Below are 20854 nucleotides of genomic sequence, written 5' to 3' on the forward strand. Positions count from 1 at the left end.
CCAACTTGAGGAGGAAAGGGTTTATTTGTCTTACAACTCCCAGGTCGCAGTTCATCAGGGAGCCCAAGGTAGGAACTCAGGGCAGGAACCTGGAAGCAGGAACTGGAGCACAGGCCATGGAGGAATGCTGCTTACTGGCTTGCTCCCTTGGCCCCTACTCAGCCTGCTTTCTTATGCAAGAGAGGCCCACCTGCCCAGGGGTGGCACCACCCACAGTGGGCTGGGCCCTCCCACATCACTCATCAAGAAGATGCCCTTCAGTCATGGCCACAGGCCAGTCCAATAGAGGAAATTCCCTGATTGAGGCTCCCTCAACCCAGGTGTGTCAAGTTGACACTAAAGCTATCTAGCACACCAGCTCAGGCAAGTTTTTTTTTTTTTTTTAAGCAAACAGATAAACCATTGGCTAGACTATGAAAAAGAAAGACTCAAATAAGTAAAATCAGAAATGAAAGAAATTTTAATGGGTGCCTGAGAAATAAGATATAAATATACAAGTGATTATATATACAAAGAAGCTAACATACAGGAAATGGATAATTCCTAGAACAACCTAATAAAACTGAATCAAGAGGAAAGCATGAGGAACAATGAGCGAACGTGTTGATGCTCAGACCTGAAAGTAACCAGAGACACAGGAATGTTCAATGACAGCAGACGGCTCAGCACCTCCAGGGCAAGAGTCCCGAATGCCTTTTGCTTTTTCTTTTATTGGCCTTGCAAAACAAGTACAGCATGAGAAGCAGAAGCACAGTACGTGATTTCTCACAGGACACAAACATTTTCCCAGCTGTTATCTGGGTACTAAGACCTGCTATAGCTACTATCTTCAAGGACATTCTGGACTTTGGAATAACAAGCTCAAGATGAAGGTTGTGTCGGTCAGTGTGCTGACACCTTCATATAGTTCCTTGTGTGCAAGGAACTTCAAGGCCTTGCTCCAACTTGCTTGTGACCTTGCAAAGCAGCTTGTCTGGTTAACTCTATGTTGCCCAATCTCTTTTCTTTATACTATTTGGTCCCCTTCACAAACAGACTGCAGCTATTAAAACCTCTCTTGGAAAGAGTAATTATAAACCACAAGTCTGAAAAGCGCCTGTGCAGAGAAAAAGGAAACAAGGAAAACCGGCAAGAACCTGTGGAGGACGGTCAATGAGTGCAGTCAACCTCAACCTTAGCTTTCAAATTTTCAATAAATTTACTGTTGTGATACAGATGGATATAAAATACAAGCTATGTTTAGTTGTTACACAAAATTATCCTTTGTGTCTTCAAAATGCATCCAAAATATTTCGGAGACAAAAAAGAGAATGCCAAGGAGAAGTATATATACAAATGCTTTTATTTATTTTTTAAAGATATATACTGGCATATTTGTGAGTCAGGTGCACTGCCCAAGTCCAGTAGAGGAAAGGTTACAAAAAATACATATTCACATAGAAGGCAGAAGAGGGTAAGGTCCTTTTTTAAAGAACTAGTGCACTGCATACAAACGAGAGGGTTGCAATAGTGTTTTAAGGTTCAATCGCTGCCATAGTACTGAGGTATTGTAACTGACAAGAGGCATCTTGCAAGCTTCTTGGTTGTCCAGTACTCACTGAAGTCTCATTCGTTTCTCAGGGGGACCTTTAGTGCTTGCCGTCTGGTGGACATTCTTTGTGATCTCCTTCTCCTCAGATTTTACAGTTTCTGGTACTGGTTCTGCCTCTTTTTTTGTCTGATCCACTAGACATTGAAAGTAGATTTTTTTTTTTTTTCCGAGAGGAAGGAAAGCGGAAGGATGAGAAAAATTCAAACAACAGTTAGTATGAATGGTTCACTCTCAAATTCATTTTCAAATGCTTATGAAGTTCTGTATCTAGTTCTTTCCTTGGACAGATGTATTAAAGAATCCAGTTATAAACCTAACTACTTAGCATTAACTCAAGGAAATTTACAATGCTAGGCAAATACATGGCATTAAAATAAGATATCATGTATAAACCAACCACATAAATGATTCTACTGCAGTTTCTCAAACAGCTCAACACCTGTTTCAGTCACCTCAAATTACCTTAGCTTCTTTATACTTCCTTAGTGTCTGTTCTTCAAACTACCCTTTTAGACGCCAGTGTCACCACCACAGAAACACTACTTGTTCAACAAAACAGATCTCAAGTCAGATGCAACAAAACCATGAATCTAGAAAACCAGAAAGAGCTACAGCTCATCTCACACGCTGGTCACTTTTTTTTTTTAAGTCTGGGAAACCAGTGAGTTTACTGGGCCTCCAGAGCAGTCGGTGAGGGTTTATTAGGTTTTATTTACAGAGTGTGGGTGTCCCCACCTAAGGCCACACTGGAAAGTCTCCATCCAGGCATGGACTGTGACTTCCCCACTGTCATACAAAATGGCAAGAGAGCCTCCCTCAGGCTTCCTCAGTTTATTTGTATTAACCCGCCCCCCTCATTGGTCCTCCCCCTCGTGCAACTAGGGCTGACTGGTTGATTGGGGCGTGTGGCTGTCTCTGCCTGCCCCTCTCTTGCAGAAAGTAACAGTCAACAAGTTTACTTGTGATGATCCTGGGTGACCGGGTAAAACCAAACTTGAGAAGATGGCACCTGTCTGTAGTCTGCTGGTCACAGAGGACCATCCTATGTAACACTCCATCCCTCCTCCAGCGCTTACATTTTTTTTCCACCATCCTCTTCTGCAAGAGTCTCTGAGCCTTGGTGGGGGTGACACAGATGTAGGACAATCTTCCTCCTACTGTGGCGAGATACTGAACACTTGGGCCTTTTATCATCTGTCTTTAGGATGTGGCTATTGGCCCATCTCGGGAGTGTTCCTTCTAAGAGCAATGGGTGAGCGTTTACTCACAGGAGTGTGGGTGCTCCCATCCTAAGGCCTCACTGGAAGGTCTCCATCCAGGAATGGATCCCAACTTCCTCACAGTTACATAAAATGGTGAGAGAACCTCCCTACCACATGCTGTCACTGTTATACATTAAATAGGCTACGTGATCTTAGTTCAAATTTAGTAAGAATATTAGACCTGGGAAACCATACCTGGGACAGGCTTTTCTCCAGACTTTTGCTATTATTTGAAAAGCAGGAAATAGGGGAAGGAGGAGAAAAGACAAAAAAGAAAGCAGGTCATTAGTAAAATTTCTTCTTGATTGTATATTCTTACTTAAATGATACCTTTATCTAACTGCATTATAAATAACTTCATAAAGGGAAATTTTTATTCATGTATCATAACAATTACCATTGATGAACCAGGTCATTTTCTACTCCGTACCCTCCATTCCAGAACAGACGATCACAAAAAACACTTCAACATCCTACAAAAACATATGGTTTCATACAAAGGCTACAAAACAAAAAGTGGTTACACAGAATCAATGAGAGGAAATTCTGAAGTCTTTCAAGCTTTCAGAGGCTTATCAGTTTGGAGGATATGAAGTCTAAAAGAAGAGTGAAATATGGATACTCTTTGAAGGTTGGTGGGCATGGGAAATGAAAAGGAAAAAGATATTTTTCAATGAGCATAAGAGGGGCTGGAGAGATGGCTCAACACTTAAGAGAACAGACTGCTCTTAAATCAGGCAGCTCACAATGGCCTGTAACTCCAGCTCTAGAGGATCCGATACCCTCTTCTGGCCTCTAAGGACACTTGTACTCACATATTAAAAAAAAAAAAAAAAACTAATAAAATGGGGGGGTGAGTAGAGGGGCTGGAAAGATGGCTCAGCAGTTAAGAGCACTGGTGCCCTCCTCAACTCTTCTTACTATCCCCTTGATAAGAGTACAACATTTTCTGGTGTCACATGCTCCACATTAATGCTAATGGCCTACTTGCCTCCTCCAGCTGCAAGTACTGTGAACACTGACAAGACCAAACTGGGCTCCACACTACAATCCATTTGCAGAAAGATGTTACCACAGAAAGCCTGGGACTGCCATCCTCAGAAAGGCCTCTTGTAATGGTTGTGATGATATAGATCTGTAATCCCAGCTACTCAGCAGGATTCCAAGATCAAGGCCTCCTTGTGCTACAGAGAAAGTTCAAGGCTAGTCTGAGCAACTTAGTAAGATCCTGTCCCAAAAATTTAAAAAAAAGGGGGGGGGGCAGTAAGATGGCTCAACAGGTAAAGTAAAAGGCACTTGTTACCAAGCCTGACAACCTCAGCTTGATCCCCAGGACCCAAGTGGAAGAAGGAGAGAATCAGTTCCCACAAGCTCTCCTCTGACTTCCACATGTGAGCACCATACCCCACCCCCAACACACAAATGTTAAAAAACAATAATTAAAAAAAGAAGCCTGAGGATGTAGCTCATCCAGGGCTCCAAGTTCAATCCCCAAACACTGGGGAAAAAAAAAAAAGAAAACAAAGCAAAAACAATGACTTGCTTCTAAGGTTGGCCTCTGATGGTATGAACTTTAACTGTGGGAGGGTTCCAGCATTCTGTGCCTGGTAACATTAGTTACCATGCCTAGACCGCACAAACAACATTGCTAATACTGAACATCTGCTTCAGATTATGGAATTTGTTATGTGCTTGACAGAGGGGTCTATATATGATGAATCACCCCTAAAAAATTTGGGTATTAGACTTCTCATGGATTTCCCAGGTAGAAATAGTCATATATTGGTACATTTTTGTTGTTGAAGTAAAAATGCTGGACCCCTTACAGGAAAGCAAAAAATATAAGGAAACCTGTACATGGGATCCCCCGAACTCCATCTGTGTCTTTTCCCCCATAAGCTCTCACTATATATCCTTATTATCACAGTAACAAACCTAGTACAACTATATACCATATATACCAGGTCCTATTAGTCTAGCAAATCATCAAATATAGAGGTGGTCATGGAAATCCCCAACACAGCCACAGATCATAAACGTATCAGGATTTAGATATGTCTGAAGTAATTTGGAGGAATACATTTTTTTCTTATTTTACAGTAAAAGAGGAAATGGGAGTGAATATTTTGAGATGTTTATAACTGGTAGCTCTGAGTCATTTGAACAGTGAGACACTGGAATAATGTCACTATCCACCAACCTACATGCTAATCTTTTCTAGTGAATACTACCAGACCAACTAGCAGGATGTGATTTGAGATGGGCAAACTAAGTAGCAGTGCCTTTTCCAATCAAATTTAATCAGGAAGTCTTAAGATGAACCTGTGTAATATCCTACAGTGCCTTAGCAGCTTCTGGAAAAAGAAAAAATAATCACCAAAAAGAAAGTCATCTTAAAGACTCTAAGGACTGGAATCCCCATCAGTGTAATTCCTGAATCAGTGTCAGCATACTATCCAGCAGTAACAAGAACTAAAGCCTGGGAAAAAAAAGAGGTTTCAAAGTAGGCAAGCGCTCTCCTGTGCGCTTCTACAGAGGGAGCAGTTTGGGGCACCAGAAATGTACCTGTTAAAGACAATGTCTAGGCAGGAGTAAGTCCTGAGCTACAAGTTGCTCTGGGGGACTTTGGGTAATATCTGCTTCTGCTTCTCTAGGTCTGAGAAGGAAGAGTTCTGTAGTTCTAGAGAAAGTCTACTTTTTCCTACATCTGTTACACGGAGCTACTCTCTGGGAGTTGGCTTCTGGTCCTTAGATGGTTAAAGGAATTACAGGATTCAAAAAAAAAAAAAAAAAAAAGTAACTTAAATGTGTGTATTGCTAAGTCTTTAAAGGAACAGCCTGACTGAAATGCTATGGAGGTCAGTGCTTGCCTGAACACACAATTGGGTGGCAGGAGAAGAGATAAGAGACGAGCTGTGTTTTGTAGTTAAGTACAGCACAGGAGAATCGCGAGAGTTCAATTTTAAACTATTTTCTTGACTTCTATGTATCCTTTAAAATTGCCATCATTTTCTACAAGGTAAAGTTTTTTTTCTATTAGGAGTCAAGGCTACTTTAAGCTTTCTACAGTGTCCAGTCTTATCAGCAGGATCAGTAATCAAAAAAAAAAAAAACCAAAACCAAAAACCTAGTCAACTCAATAGAGTATCAGAAGTCAAATACAGGAGTAAGCTTCCAAATGGTCTGTCCTTAATAGCCATAGCTCAATTCAAATCTGCTGCTGCTCTTCCTGTGTTTTCAATGTCAAGATCAATACCTAGTCTAGCCCTAGTTCTGACACCTCAGAGTACCCCTTAGTGCTAATCTCTCCAAATCTAACCTCCCAATTTAAGCAATCCTAACTCTGAACTGTATCTTGACTCTCCTCTCCAAACTTGTCTCCTAAGCATTTTCTACAGTTATTAGCTATTTTCCTAAAACATAAAAGTGACTACAGTAAGCATCCCTTTACCAGTGCAAGTTTTCTTTCAAGACCCAGTGGATTCCTGAAACTGCAGATAATACCAAATCCTAAATATACTGTGCTTCTCCTATACAAATCTATGATAAAATTTAATTTATAAATTAGGCATTAGAAATTAACAATAAAATAGGACAATTTTAACAATATACTGTAATAAAAGTTATCTTAAACTCTTGGGTGTAATGTTTTTTGTTTTTACTATGTGTATTTGTGACTTCACATGCATGCCATGTGTGTCCAGGCGCCCTCAGAGGCCAGAAGAGGACATCAGATTCCCTGCAACTGGAGTTCTAGGCAGTTGTCAGTCAGAAGTAGGTGGTAGGAACTGAAGTTGAGTCGTCTGAAGAGCAGCATGCACTCTTAACCTCCAGCCTCTGGTGCAAGTTTCTAAAGTCCAGTATGTATGTCACACTCACAATTCAACCCGAACTAGCCATTTCTCTAGTACTTGAGTCCCATGTGTCCAGCAGCTAATATACTGGACACAGCACAGGTCTGGATGTTCTTCCCTCAGGATACTCAGTATATACAATGTACTCACTGAATGAGTGATCCATACAGCTCATCTCAAAGATTCCACGTGCTTTCTCATCAACCAATACACAGCTCCAATGCCTTTATTTCCCTGTTCTACCTTCAAGTGCAATTCATGAGCCTCCTAAACTGCTTTGCCCTTGTTCAGCTGTGTCACCATTGTGCTCTTCACTAACACACAAAATTCCAGAACAGCTCTCACTATTTTACAGTGACACAGGCCTTCACAGAGGAAGAGGAGGCTTGTTCTAATATCATTTCAGGATGCAAAAAATAGCAACGAACTCAAAACTGCCTTTCTTAAGTCACTCCCCACAACAACAATATACATGATTATGGGCTACACAATTCTGTAAAGCCCATAATAAAGACTGACTATGCCACTAACATGGTGATGTGCTCCACCTCTTATCTGCTTTCCTTCAAAAACTCACTTAGCCTTTAGAATATCAGGACTTGCTAATTGCTGCTGGAATGACACACTCCTAAATCACACTACACACCTTCAGCACTGGGATAAGAGAACTCCATTATATCTCTGCCTCCTCTTGATCATGCCATAGCCTCTACTGTAAATGGTCTATTTTCTTTTTTTTTTTGGTCTCCCTGTAGTAGGGTTGGCCTGGAACTCAGTATGTAGACCAGAATGGCCTTGAACTCACAGAGATCCCTGTCTGGTCTGCTAGGGCTAAAGGTGTGGGTCACCATGCCCCACCAGTTCTATTCTTTTTGTTACAAAAGTTATAACTATATAATCATTTAAGAGCTTACATACCACTACATCAGGCTGGAAATGCAGCAGTAGAGTAGGAAGCATGTGTTCAAATTCTAGTACTGTTATGCCCTATTATGCTTTCAGCAGCACTCTGGATGAGAATGTTATTTACCACAGACTTCAATGCCCACAAAGACTCAGTAAAGGACACAGAACAGTGTAAACCATCCCATTTACTCATCTCCTTCATTAAGTCTTCTTTTTTTTCATTTTTTCAAGACACTTCAAATACACTGGTAGATACATTCAGTAGGCAGGTCATAGCAAGGAGGCGGGGGGTGGGTACTATAGGTCTCAGATGCTATCTGATGGCATTCTTAGGTTTTTTTGGTTAGTGGGACCTGGTGGTTTGTTAATAAATACCTTTCAAAAAGAGTTTTTGTCTATTAGCCATGGGATATTAGGTCAGAAACAGAAGTGGGGAAGTGGGCAAGGAAATGGCTCTTTAGGGGCTTAAGGCAGCCTGAGATTGATGGAACTAGAATCTAGAAGGAGTCATTGTAGTATTGTCTGTTTCCCTCTATTAGTAAAATATAGGTAGTATTTAATTATTATTTTTATCCCAGCTACTTGTACTACATAGGACACCTTAGATGCTCATTTAATCAAGGAACATCAGTAAACCTTCCTTTTGGGTCAGAGGTAGTTTTTTGGCAAATAAGGAAAACTGGTATTTTTTAGATCATACCTAAAAGGATTCTTGATTTAAAATGTATGTTACACACTCCCATTACCTGCACAAATCTGGGTGGAAATTTTTGTCTGAGGTCTACGAGTAAAGCATCCACACGCTGTCTCTGAAAAATAGAGCTGGGTTCTTCTTTCCTTTTGGCTTTAGGTTTGACTTTATCTATTAAAATATAAAATCCAAATCAAACATGCTGACCACACCCAAGTTTCATTATGTTTAATGACTACTACATCAAGATGATTCCCCAAATAAACAAAACACAGCATACATAAAAACGAAATATCTAACACTCATTCCTTTTTAAATGATGTTAAACGCTGACACTTAAATATCTTTTAAAGATACCTCAGTTTCAGTATGAAATCATGGGTAGAATAAGAATTTTAAGACTTTCTCCATAATTATCTAAATCACAACCCATATTATTGGCTTGAAATTACTTTTATGCATTTTAAACTCATTAAATGGTCTTATTCCACACAACCTACAAAAAGAACGTGCACATTTCACAAACTCTAATCACTATACATAAAGACTTTAATTAAACAAGGCTTGGAAGGTAGAGGAATCAGGAGTTCAAGGTCATTCTTGGTTACATGACAAATTCAAGGTTGGCCAAGGCTACATAAGATCTATCTTAAAAACAAACAAACAAACAAACATGGTCTGGAGAGATGGCTCAGTGGTTAAGAACACTGGCTGCTCTTGAAGAGGACTGGGCTCAATTCCTAGCATCTACATGGCAGCTAACAACCATCATATCTCTAGTTCCCAGTTCCAGGGGATCCAATAATCTCTTCTGACCTCTCTGGGCACTGCAGGACACATTCAGGCAATACACTCATACATATAAAATAAAAATAATAAAAAACTAAAACAAACCAAAAAAGAAACCTACCATCAGCTGAGAATGGTGATGCATGCTTATTAACCCTCACACTCAGGAGGCCGAGGCCAGGAGAATCATAAGCTCAAGGCCAGCCTGGGCCACAAACTGAGACATTTTCTAAAACAGTCATTGGTTGATCTTTCATTCTTGTGTTCTCTCCTCTCCCTCCCTCCCTCCCTCTCTCCCTCTCCCTTTCTCTCTCTCTGTCTTTAAGAAAAATGTTAAATACTCCACCAGGAAAAAAAATGACAAAACAGGATCATGAAGCCAAGAAAGAAGGGTGTGAAAGAGACATTCTTAACTTTTTCACAGGTGGGATTTGCTCTGAGCAGGGGGAAGAGGGAAGTTGGGGAGAGGTGGGGAACTGTTTATTGCTCCAAACTTCATAAGGGTAGGGATAAGCGACCTTTGGTCAACTTTATTTCACTGAGGCAAACTTTCCTACATTGAATATCACTGCCTACACCTAATATAAAGAATCAAAATGACTACATCTGAAAGACCATTTTACAGATCGGAATTCTACATAAAGGCTACTTTTCACAGTTAACTATTCTCTGTTGCTATTCTCAAAGAAGATATGCAGTTTACAATACTATAGATACATTTCTGGACACAGCATTTGTCTGATAAAACATAGTGAAAGAATGGTCATAGACTAGAAGCTATGGGAACTAAGGGACCTGATGTTGTAACAGGTGGGAACATAAAAGGATCAGAAAGTGACCTAGGGCCAGTAAGATACCTTAGTGGGTAAAAGGCACTTGCCACACAAGCCTGGAAACCTAAGTCTGATACCTGGAACCCACATAAAGGTGACTGAAGAGAACCAACTCCATGAAGTTGTCCTCTGACCTTCACATATGTGCCATGGCACGTGAGTTCTACCACCAACATACTAATAAATAAAAATTTAAGAAATAAATCAACTGGGAATATAGTTTAGTAATAATGTACTTGCCTATAGTCATGGTTGGCACACCTAGGAAGAGGGAACCCTGACTAGGGAAATTTCCTCTATTGGATTTGCCTGTGGGAATGTGTATGAAGCATTTTCTTGATTGTTGAGTGAGGTAGGAGGCCCAGCCCACTGTGGGTGGTGCCTCCCCCCGGGCAAGCTGGTCCTGGGTTGTATAAGAAGGCAGGCTAAAAACAGGCCAGGGGAGTAAGCCAGTAAGCGGCATTCCTCCATGGTCTGTGCTTCAGTTTCTGCCTTTGGGTTCCTGCCTGACTTCCTCCAAAGACAAACTGTCACGTTGAAGTGTAAGATACAATAGGATAAATCCTTTCCTCCCCAAGTTGTTTTTGGTCAGAGTGTTTATTACAGCAATAGAAAGTAACTAGGATACTTACCATGCAGAAGGCCCCGGGTTCAAGCCTAAACACAACAACAAAAGGAAGAAGGAAGGAGAAAGAGGAAAGAGGAAGAGAGAAGAGCAGAAGAGGAAGAAAAGGAGGGAGAGGAGGGGCAGGAGGGAGGGCAGAAGAAAGGAAGCCAATACCTGGCCATCTGGAGAAAGAGCACCAGGAGCGGCCTCTCGTCTCCTTAACTTTGAAGACTAAAGGGATGAAGGGCCCATAACTCAGTAGGTAAGAAATATCTTTGCTTATTCCCCATCAATGTTTTCCCTGTTTCTGTTCCAAATAATTTAAAATTTTAAGTCCTCTTTCCAAAGCGTACCAGTCACCTAACAGATGAAACTTATAGTTGTTCCTATGGGAAAGCTATTACTGCAGCTAGTTAAGGAGTCACAGGTGCAAGCAATGCCATCATCTTCTGAAAAATTAAAGCACAGCTAGATAGCATCAAAAGCCTCCTTCCTAAAGAAAAGAGATTCATCCTTAAGAGTATCAAAAACTTTGGGGAGGATATAGGCACTCTACCTACCTTGTTCTTCATGGTCTTTGAAGTGCCACCAATACCCTTTGGAAGGATGATAGCGACAGTATGACATGGCTTCATCAAAAGCTGACTGAATGCCATGCACAGCAGTAAGCTTGTAAAAGAAAAAAATTAATTTTTTTTTCTAAATTTCTCATTAGGTCAACTAGAATTGCCAAAGTAAATACTCACGAAATGCTACATATGCAAAGAGTCTAAAATACCATTTAACTAGTGTTTCAGTCATCCCTCAGTATTTATAGGGAGTTGGTTCCATACTCACATCCCTTATATAAAAATGGTGTAACATTTCCATGTAGCCTACATATGAATTCTCCTACATACTTTAAATCATCTCTCGATTACTTAAAAACCTAACAAAATGTAAATGCTATGCAACAGTTGTTATACCATGTCACTTAGGGAATAATTAAGAAAAATGTCTGCATATTCAGTACAGGTACAAATTTTTTCCAAGTATTTTTCTGTATTACCTGTACAATGGAACCCATGGATTCTGAAAGAAGATTACACACACTAGCACTGACTTGGCCCATAGTAACCATGCTCATGACATTCTATATGAACTTACACAGAGAGGAAGAACTCCTACTTGATTCTCAAAAGCAAGGTATCTCAACTAGAAGCTTTAATGTTTGAAGAATGTGATAACAGCTGGGTGTGCTGGCACACATCTGCAATCCCAGAACTCAGGAGATAGAAGGAGGAGGATCCAGAGTTCAAGGCCACCCTCAGATACACAGAGTTCAAGGCTACTGTCTCAAATAAGACAAGAATGTGAATACACGTACCACTCTGGAGTTTATAACTGATCCCAAGTCAGGTGCCTGGTAGATGACTCCAGCAATGATATAGTAGTCAGCCAGTGGGATAACTGAGGAAGGGAAAATATGCTTCTGAACACATCGTGGACACAAACTGCTAAAGAGATTTTCACAACAACTAAAATTTACATTTCCCCATATTAAACCTTAAGGGATGGTCTAAAGAGTTCTCTTTTCAAAAAATAAAGTAGCATTAGAAAAATGGCCACCCCCCATTCATTTATTTGTTACCTATAGTTGCTTTAGCAATAGTTGAGCAGTTCCAACCAAATAAACTCCAAAGAGTTTATTTTCCAGCCCTTCACAGAAAAAGTATTCCAACTCTTACCCACAAGCAAAGCTGTTCCAACTTTAAACACACTTGAATCATGTTTAATCAGTTTAATGCACATCATAAGCGTGTTACAATGAGAGTCTTTCTAGGCATACATAGTAATACACTGCAAACAATGTTCCAAGTGGTGCCAATGCTATTTTCTGCAGGAAGACCACAGAACATGAGAGACTTGGAGTCTAGAATGAAGATATCAGATGCATTATGCTGCCTTTGAGTCCCAGGACTGAGTACTGAGGACAGTGATAACTACTGCTGAGCCTGGTGCCATCCTGTGTCATTTCCAGTCCCTGAATCCTCTCACGTGACCTTGCCTGTCTTCTAAGGTTCTCTTTTTCTCTGCTAAGAGACTCTAGATATTCCATTTTGAAACTAAATTTAAATTCTGAACTATAATATATTTGGCAAGTGATTCTCTGGAATTGGTCCTAGGATAAAGGATGACCCTAAGTGTCTCAATGAAGGACATCTAGTTGAAAGATGTCGCTGGGACAACACCATCTTGCTTCTCTACCTTGAATCATCTCTTCTTCAGTATGATTTTTCCAAAGTCCTGACTTGATTTCAATGTGTCTTCAAGCACAAGTCATCTCTAAAATATGTTTCTTAGTTCTCTGATTTAAAACCAAACCTGGATTCATTACCCTTAAGTGTTATTCCTAAGCAATTTTTCATTTGGGAGTAAACCCAGGTAAAATTTTTGACTGTGTCATTTGAAGATACTCAGTTGCTCCTCTATGAATGTGACACAATTGTATCTGCCATGTATTTCATAACAGGCTTAACTCGGAGGACTATGAGGAGAAGAAATCTTATTCAGGAGGCTTAAGGTTCAGTGGGCTCTCAATATTTGTGCTTACAGAAGAGGTGAATCAGCCTAACTTCTAGCACTATGAGAGTTTCTGATATATTTCCTAAGTGACAGTTATGCCTGCTACACCAGCCTACCCATTCCAAATGCGAATATGATGGACACTCCTTCTGGGAGTCTGGAATCCTAGTAGGCAAAGGATGCCCATGTGACCAGGTCTCAAAAAGAGTTCTAGGTTTAGAGTCTCAAATGGGCTTTCTGGAGCATACGTATGTATGTGTGGCTTCATCTCCTAGCTGAATGGAAGGCACATTTTATACAGGTCTTCAGAGGAAGGAAAGCACAGGAAGCTCATACTGCAATTCCTAAAGACTCTACCCAATGTCTTTTCCCATTACTTGTCTAGCTGTGCATCCATAACAACCTTAACCATGGGTACAATGACAAACTCAGTCCAATGACTACATCTAGCAAAGTACTGAACAAATATATGGTTTGTGGGACCTATGAAAATAGAACTCAATCCAAAAAAATATAAATTTAGGTCAGTTCCAGAATCACACACCGAATAAACCCCTTATTTATAAAAACAAAGCACATAAGTCAAGCAGTAAATAAATTATGATATTTTATACATTTTTACCTTGAGCAGGGGACTGCCGCTGTTGCTTTCGAATGATGAAAAGGATGGGCTCTTGAGCATGTAGAAGGATATATTCAACTCCAACCATCTGACTGTAATGGAGACATGCAAAGATCTATGAATGCCTAAAAAATTTGTAGGACACTTAAATTACCAAATAAATTATAGCCACATCACAAAAATAGGATTAAAACAGCTTATAGTCCATGTTAAAAGTTCACTATTAACAGCACTGACTGCTCTTGCTGAGGACCCGGGTTTGATTCCCAGCACCCACGTGGTGGCTACAAACTGCCTTAACTCCAGTTCCAGGGGAATCCGAAGCCCTCTTCTGACCTCTGCAGCAATGCACAACACGGGTGCACTCACTTACATGCAGGCAATACACTCATACACATAAAATAAAAATTAAAAAAAAAAAAGGTTAACTATTACAGGGCCAGGCGTGGTAGCACATGCCTTTAATTCTAGCACTCAGGAGGCAGAGGCAGATGGATCTCTGTGAGGTCAACGCCAGCCTGGTCTGCATCACAAATGCCAGGCCAGCTGGGGCTACAGGGAGACCCTGCCCCCATCTTTAGAAAAAAAAGTTGGTCATTGAATAAAACAAGCTATTTTCCCAGACAACTGGTATACAGATAGGTAACATTTGATGTGTTTGTTTGTAGAGACAGAGTCTCTGCAGAGCCTCAGCTGGTCTAAAATTTGCTATGTAGACCAGGCTGGCCTTGATCTCAGAGATTTACGTGCCTCTGCCTCTTGAGTGCTGGAAGTAAAGGCATGCTCTACCATGCCCAGCTAACATCTAATATTTATTTATTTAAATTCTATTTTTTTCTATTTTATTTATTTTTATCGTACGTGTATGAGTGTATTCCTTGCATGTACGTAAGTGCACCTGTGTCGGGCAGTGCCCACAGAGGACAGAAGAGGCCATCGGATCCCCTGGAACTGGAGTTATGGACAGTTGTTAGCTGCCATGTGGGTGCTGGGATTCAAACCTGGGCCTTCTGCAAGAACAGCCAGTGTTCTTAACCCCTAAGCCATCTCTTCAGCCCCTATTATTTTCTATTTTATGTGTATGAGTGTATTGCCTGCATGTATCGAAGTGCACCTGGGTCCTGCAATGCCCACAGATGTCAGAAGAGGGCATTGAATTTCCCTGGAACTGGAGTTACAGATAGTTGTCAGCTGCCATGTGGGTGCTGGGGATCAAACCCAGGTGCTCTGCAAGACCAGCCAGTGCTGATACCACTGAGCCATCCCTCAAGCCCACATTTGATTTTTAAAAAGCAAAATTTCTCTACAAAGCTTCATCATGAACTTAAATATGATTATTTTCAATCAGATTGTGTTTAAAAGCTTCAATAAGTTGCCTTTAATAGCTCTGTTTACCGCATAACCAAAGCCATTTAAAATAACATAGAAACTTAACTTATAAAACATACCCCAGCCCCAGTATTTATGTGATAGGTGATAAATAATATACAGTTACTTTCAGAAACTTTTGCAACTGGAATAAATTAATTATTTAGTATCCTAAGCCTAAAAATCTTGTTTTCTGTTTAGCTAAAATTTTTCATTTGTCACACAAAGGCCTACAATAAATCAGACTGTATCATAAGTTACTAAATTAGATTTGAAGTAGACAATTATTGTTTGGTTGAGAACAGATGCACTGTTCAAATCACTCAGAGCAGCACCTAAGCATCAGTTCTGTCTTAAACATGCATTACAAAATAGACATCATGAAGAGTTCTAAGTTACAAAATGTATGGTACAAACACAAATTAACTGTTTTAAAATTTTTCAACAGCATTTATTATTATTGTATGACTGTATGTGTGTGAGAGCTGGTGTAAATGTGGAGGGCAGAGGACAACTTCAAGTGTTAGTTCTTAACTACTATGAACTGCAGGAATGAAACTCAAGTTATCAAGCCTACGCAGTAAGCCATCTTGCCAACCTAAAACTTCAGTTTTCAGTCTTCCAAAAGTTCTACTGTGTACTTCACTACACAGCTCAAAGGTTCCTCACTGCAAAATCTCTACTTGGCAAAGATGCTACCTTTTAAAGTAACTTACTTCAAGTGCTCTAATGTCAGCCTCTGCATTTTGACCACTTCATTATTACATGTCCTGTCATAAAAAGGATTGCTTCTTTCTGAAAAGTAATCCAGGACACTACCACTGTTCAAAATGGGGATCCAAGAGCTGTCAACCCACGAGATTCCCAGCAGATTATCTATAGGAAAGAAATAAAATGATAAAGATTAGAAAAGAGAAAGAACTGAATCCAACAAATATCTATGATGCATCTAATGTAGCAGGCACTATGAATAAAAGAAAAACATAGATTCTAACTTTCAAGGTCTAACAGGAAAGAGAAGGAAGCAGAAAAAAAAATGTATACACACACACACATATGCACACACACACATATTTTCATGGGGCAGGAGGTGGGTTTTGCACTGTGTTAAAGAAAAAGATTCACCAGGGAGAAAAGATGGATAAACAAGTTCCCACCAGAGAGAACTCAGATACAAAGGCATGAAAAAAAAGTATATTATATGCTTATTATATGCTCAGAGAATTTGATTAGGTAAACAAATGTTAAGCTTTATCTAGAACCATTTTTTTAAAAGACTGAAATTCTCGGTTTTTAAATGCTGACAACTCATTAAAAATTTTCCAAACAAGGGGCTGGAGAGCTCAGTGGTTAAGAACATTGCTCTTGCAGAGGACCCAGGATCGATTAACAGCACCCACATGGCAGCTACAAACCGTCCTTAACTCCAGTTCCAGGGGAATTTGAAGCTGTCTTCTGACCTCCACGGCTCTGCACAACAAGGATGCACTCACATACATGCAGGCAATACACTCATACACATTAAAAAATTTTTTTCCAAACACATCCATAACCAACCAGTTTAAAATCATTCACTCCGGTCAAAGAAATAGTTAGGAAACTATTATTTTAGACAAGATGATGATTTAAAAGGGGAAAATGCTAAGTAAAATCCCTTATTACAGCCATGTTATTTCATATTGAGTAGTATTAAACCTTAAATTGTAAAAAGACATGGTAGAGAAGCAAGAGCAGTGGTGAATGTCTTCAATCCATAGCACTCAAGAAGCTGAGACCAGAGATCAGGATACTTGAGGTCAGCCTGGGCTACACAAGAGTCTGTCTCAAAACACATGGTAAAACAGGTAACTGTAACTAATGAGCTTTTTTTAATCGTGTACTGGCTATGATGGTTGTGCTGGTTAGTTTTTGTCAACTGACACGAACCAGAGACACCTGGGAAGAGAGAATATTAATTGAAAATTTTTCCTCTATCAGATTGGCCTTGGCAATGTCAGTGAGGCAATTCTTAATTGCTAATTGATGGAGGGTCCGGCACACTGGGTGATGCCATCCATAGGAAGGTGGGCCTGGGCTATACAAGATGGATAACTGAGCAAGCCAGGGAAGCAAGGAATAAGCAGCACTCCCCCATGGTCTCTGCTTCAGTTCCTACCTCCAGCTCCTGCCCTGCCTTTCCTCATAAAGTATAAGATGAGCTAAACACTTTCCTCCCCAGGTTATGTTTGGTCAGTGCTTTATCACAGTGACAGAAAGCAAACTAGAACAATTGTGATGTTTCATAGCACTGCCTACTAAAAAGCACTAACTTTGATTATTTGTGAACATGAAAATGTGTAGATAACACTGGCTGAAAAACTTCACCTCTTCTGCACTGCAACTACTTTTGGCGTCTTTGAAGAATTCAAGGTGACAAGCAATTCCAAGCAAAAGAAATCAAATGAGAAAAAGTTGTTATTTTTAAAAATAAAAATTTGCTTTGTGTGTTTTAAAATAAAGGAGGCAAACAGATGAAGTATGTCAATAACCAAAATAATCAACAAAGACTATATAATTCATAAATGGATCAAGTCATAGTCAAAATATACAAGACCAGGAAATAACATTTTCAGAAAAAAGACATTTTTCTAATGAAAAGCAACTAAGGGTAACCATGACTCTAAGATTTAAATTCTCTAGTCCAATTATTAAGTTTTTATTTGCTATAAAATATTTCTTTTCATCTGCCTTAGGAAATTGACCTTTTTTCCTAAAATGTTTGTGTCTTTAAAAATTTTTTATTATTTTTATTTTATGTGTATGAGTGTAATGCCTGCATATAAGTAGGTGCACCCATGTTGTACAATGACCAAGGAGGTCAGAAGAGGCCGTCAGCTCCCCTGGAACTTGAGTTTTGGACGGCAGTTAGCCACCATGTGGGTGCTGAGAATCAATCCAGGTCCTCTGCAAGAACAGCCAGTACTCTTAACTGCTGTGCCATCTCGCCAACCCCATGTCTTTATCTTTATATGCATTCTTTCAGGGCATTATTATTTGATGGTCCATGTATATTAATTCTTGGTAAGATCTGTAATTATGCATACATTATGTATATTAAATGTTTAGCATATTGTAACTCAATAAACATTAACATGACGGGAAGTGGTAGCATTTTCTCTGTTCTCATAGCAATTTTAATGTACTTTTTTTTGAGATAGGGTCTTCCTGAAGCTCCAGGTGGCCTGGAACTCACTGTGTAGACCAGGCTGGGTCTCACAGAGATCTGCTACCTATGCCTCCTATGTGCTGGAACTAAAGGCGTGCACCATAACACTCAGAAATTCTAATATACTTTTATTATTAATTCTCATATCATAAACCAGAAATACAAATATGTTCCCATTAAATTGTGAGGTTTGAATCATCAGGAAATGAACATAAAGCTGGATGCACAGTATCAGCAAATGCTTACAATTCATGACTGAGGGCCAAGGATAAGTATGATTAATCACCAATCTTTATCAATTTAAACAGACTCCAGTATCCAAGTATGTTTATCTACAAAATGCTTAACTAGGATGGAGTGTACTCTATGACTGTTAAAATAAGACATTATTTGTCCTACTTAAGGATAACCTGTGATCACAGCTTCATAAAGAGAAGGCACTACCAAATTAAGCTGATTCAATCACTTTTCATTATTCACAGTTATCACCCTTTTCCAAGCTACCTCCAATCTCCATCCATTTCAGAAAAGGCTGCCTAACTGGCTTAATTCTACCCTTGCCTTCCTACACTATTAGCAGGCAGACAAAATGATCCAAGGAAGGAGGGAAGGGAGGGACATGTCATCCCTCTGTTCAAAATGGGGGGTGGGGGAGACAGAGACAGAACATGTCATCTCACTGGTCAAAACTCCCGTGGCTATCCATCTTACTCAAGACAAGACCTTACCCTGGACTTACAATACTTCTGTGACTTACTTTCCCACATTCTCTCATTCCACCTCTGTACCAGCTTCCCTGCCATTCATCAGACACATTACTATGATCCTAACAAATCTCAATAAAATATAAAACATTACAAAAGCTAAATAACCAAATGTGGTCTTGTTGGACATTTCTCATTCATTAGCAAGACAGCACAGTGACAACAACCACAAGTACAGCATTCTTAGTCTTAGTGATGAAATGAGGAACTTGAAACTCATCACAATGAAAGACAAGCAGGTAAAAACATGATCCAAAAAATGCTGACAATCACTATGTAATTAGACATAAGTTAGCTAGAATCTAGGTTTGGGCAATATAGCAAAATGCATCTCAAACACTTCTTTTAAAATGAAATATGCTCATTCAGGCAATCCTAATTAATCTCAGGGGTCACACATACACAAAAAATGAACAGTAGGTGGGGAACTTGTTGAGAAGGGGTTGAGTGGGAGTGGGAGGAGAGAGAGGGTAATGGGGTATATGTGATCAAAATACATTTTGTGTGGTGTGTGTGTCCATATATGTATGTATGAAATTGTCAAGGAATAAAAATGAAGTCTACAAAAAGAACCATATATGCTACCCAAGATCAAAAAGCAATTAAGACGTTGCATCTCTATATAGTTACTCACTGGTTCAGAAAACATTGCAATACCTCTACAGCTCAGCGGTGGAAAAACAAAAATCCCTGCCCAAGATGACTACTGAATGTTAGATAAAAGGTGCTCTCTATTAAAATTTAAATTTACAATAGAAAGACTTATGGATGCCTTTCCAGGGACCCTTAGGGTGCTATCAATCTCTATTCCGCTCCCCTCTTCCCAAAGGCATCCCTTCAACTCGATATAATGGCCCCAGGCCTACGGCAGAGCTACGTATATAAACGGTACTCTTGCTCTGACGGGTCAAAACCCCAAACTGCCCCTAACTCTTCCGCTTCGACGATTTTCGAGACTCCTCGGCAACAGGGGAAAACGTGTCGACTTCTCGCCAAACTAGAGCCTCGGGTCCTTCAAAAGAACTGAGAGACTTCACAACAGCGTGTGAAACTTGCCGCGACGAGCTATGAACCTCCACAGCGCTTCGCAAACGGGGGGAAAAAAGAGCTTTAACAGCATTCAGTACCTCGGATATCCACCGCCGCCATAATTCCAAAAGCGCTTATAGTCTCCTTCCGGCCCACAGTACAGGTAATGACAGCGCGACAGGAACGACTGGTTGACGTCCGTACGGGTGGCAAGGAGCAACAAAAAGCATTCCCGTGTAGCGCGGAGTCCGGAAGAGCGGGAGGGGTTGAAGGCGGAGAGGAGCGGAGAGGAAAGGGGCGTGGCTCGGAGGAGGGGAAAGAGGCAGGGCTGGGAAGAGGAGGCGGGAGCGGGGAAGAGGGGGAGAAGGGAAGGGGCGGAGCCCGAGCTGGAAGGTGGCGGGGCCGAAGGGGCGGGAGGCTGCGAGGGCAGAACGGTGTGGGAAATAATTAGATTTATAAGGAAAGTGGCCGAGCCGGGTCCCACCTCATGCTCACCACTAACAGATTGGAAAATTCGCTGTTAATCCGGGCATAATGGCTCTCGCTTGTAATCGTAGCACTCGAGAGGCAGAGGCCAAGGGGATCGTAAATTGGAGGCCAGCCTGGGCTACAGAGCAAGACACTATTTCAAAAGTAATAAAGCACCCGATGTGTATCCAAATGGGTTGATGGATTTAGGAGCTACTAACCCTTCTGTTTTTTACGCTGTCTCAAGTAGGGAGAAAAAAGCCTTGGCAGAGAGAATTCAAGAATCCTTGGCTTCGTGTT

At 40.4% G+C, this 20854-nt stretch overlaps 1 protein-coding gene across 2 annotated transcripts; it reads right to left on the reverse strand.

Moving 5' to 3' along the window:
• Positions 1–1325: 1325 nt before the first annotated feature.
• Positions 1326–20327, reverse strand: Med6 (mediator complex subunit 6). 2 transcript variants are annotated; one of them, XM_008823208.3, is made up of 8 exons: positions 20185–20327; positions 15805–15964; positions 13721–13812; positions 11900–11982; positions 11094–11202; positions 8360–8475; positions 3049–3076; positions 1326–1725 (listed from the first exon to the last, which is right to left on the reverse strand). In XM_008823208.3, the coding sequence occupies exons 1-8, from the start codon at positions 20204–20206 to the stop codon at positions 1595–1597; spliced, it is 741 nt and encodes a 246-aa protein (XP_008821430.1). In that variant the 5' UTR covers positions 20207–20327; the 3' UTR covers positions 1326–1594. The 2 variants fall into 2 exon arrangements, with proteins under 2 accessions (XP_008821430.1, XP_008821431.1); XM_008823209.3 differs by lacking the exon at positions 8360–8475 and having other exon boundaries at positions 1674–1725.
• Positions 20328–20854: the final 527 nt, after the last annotated feature.

This window comes from Nannospalax galili, unplaced genomic scaffold (assembly GCF_000622305.1).
Source record: "Nannospalax galili isolate Female #2095 unplaced genomic scaffold, S.galili_v1.0 scaffold1129, whole genome shotgun sequence".
NCBI lineage: Eukaryota > Metazoa > Chordata > Mammalia > Rodentia > Spalacidae > Nannospalax > Nannospalax galili.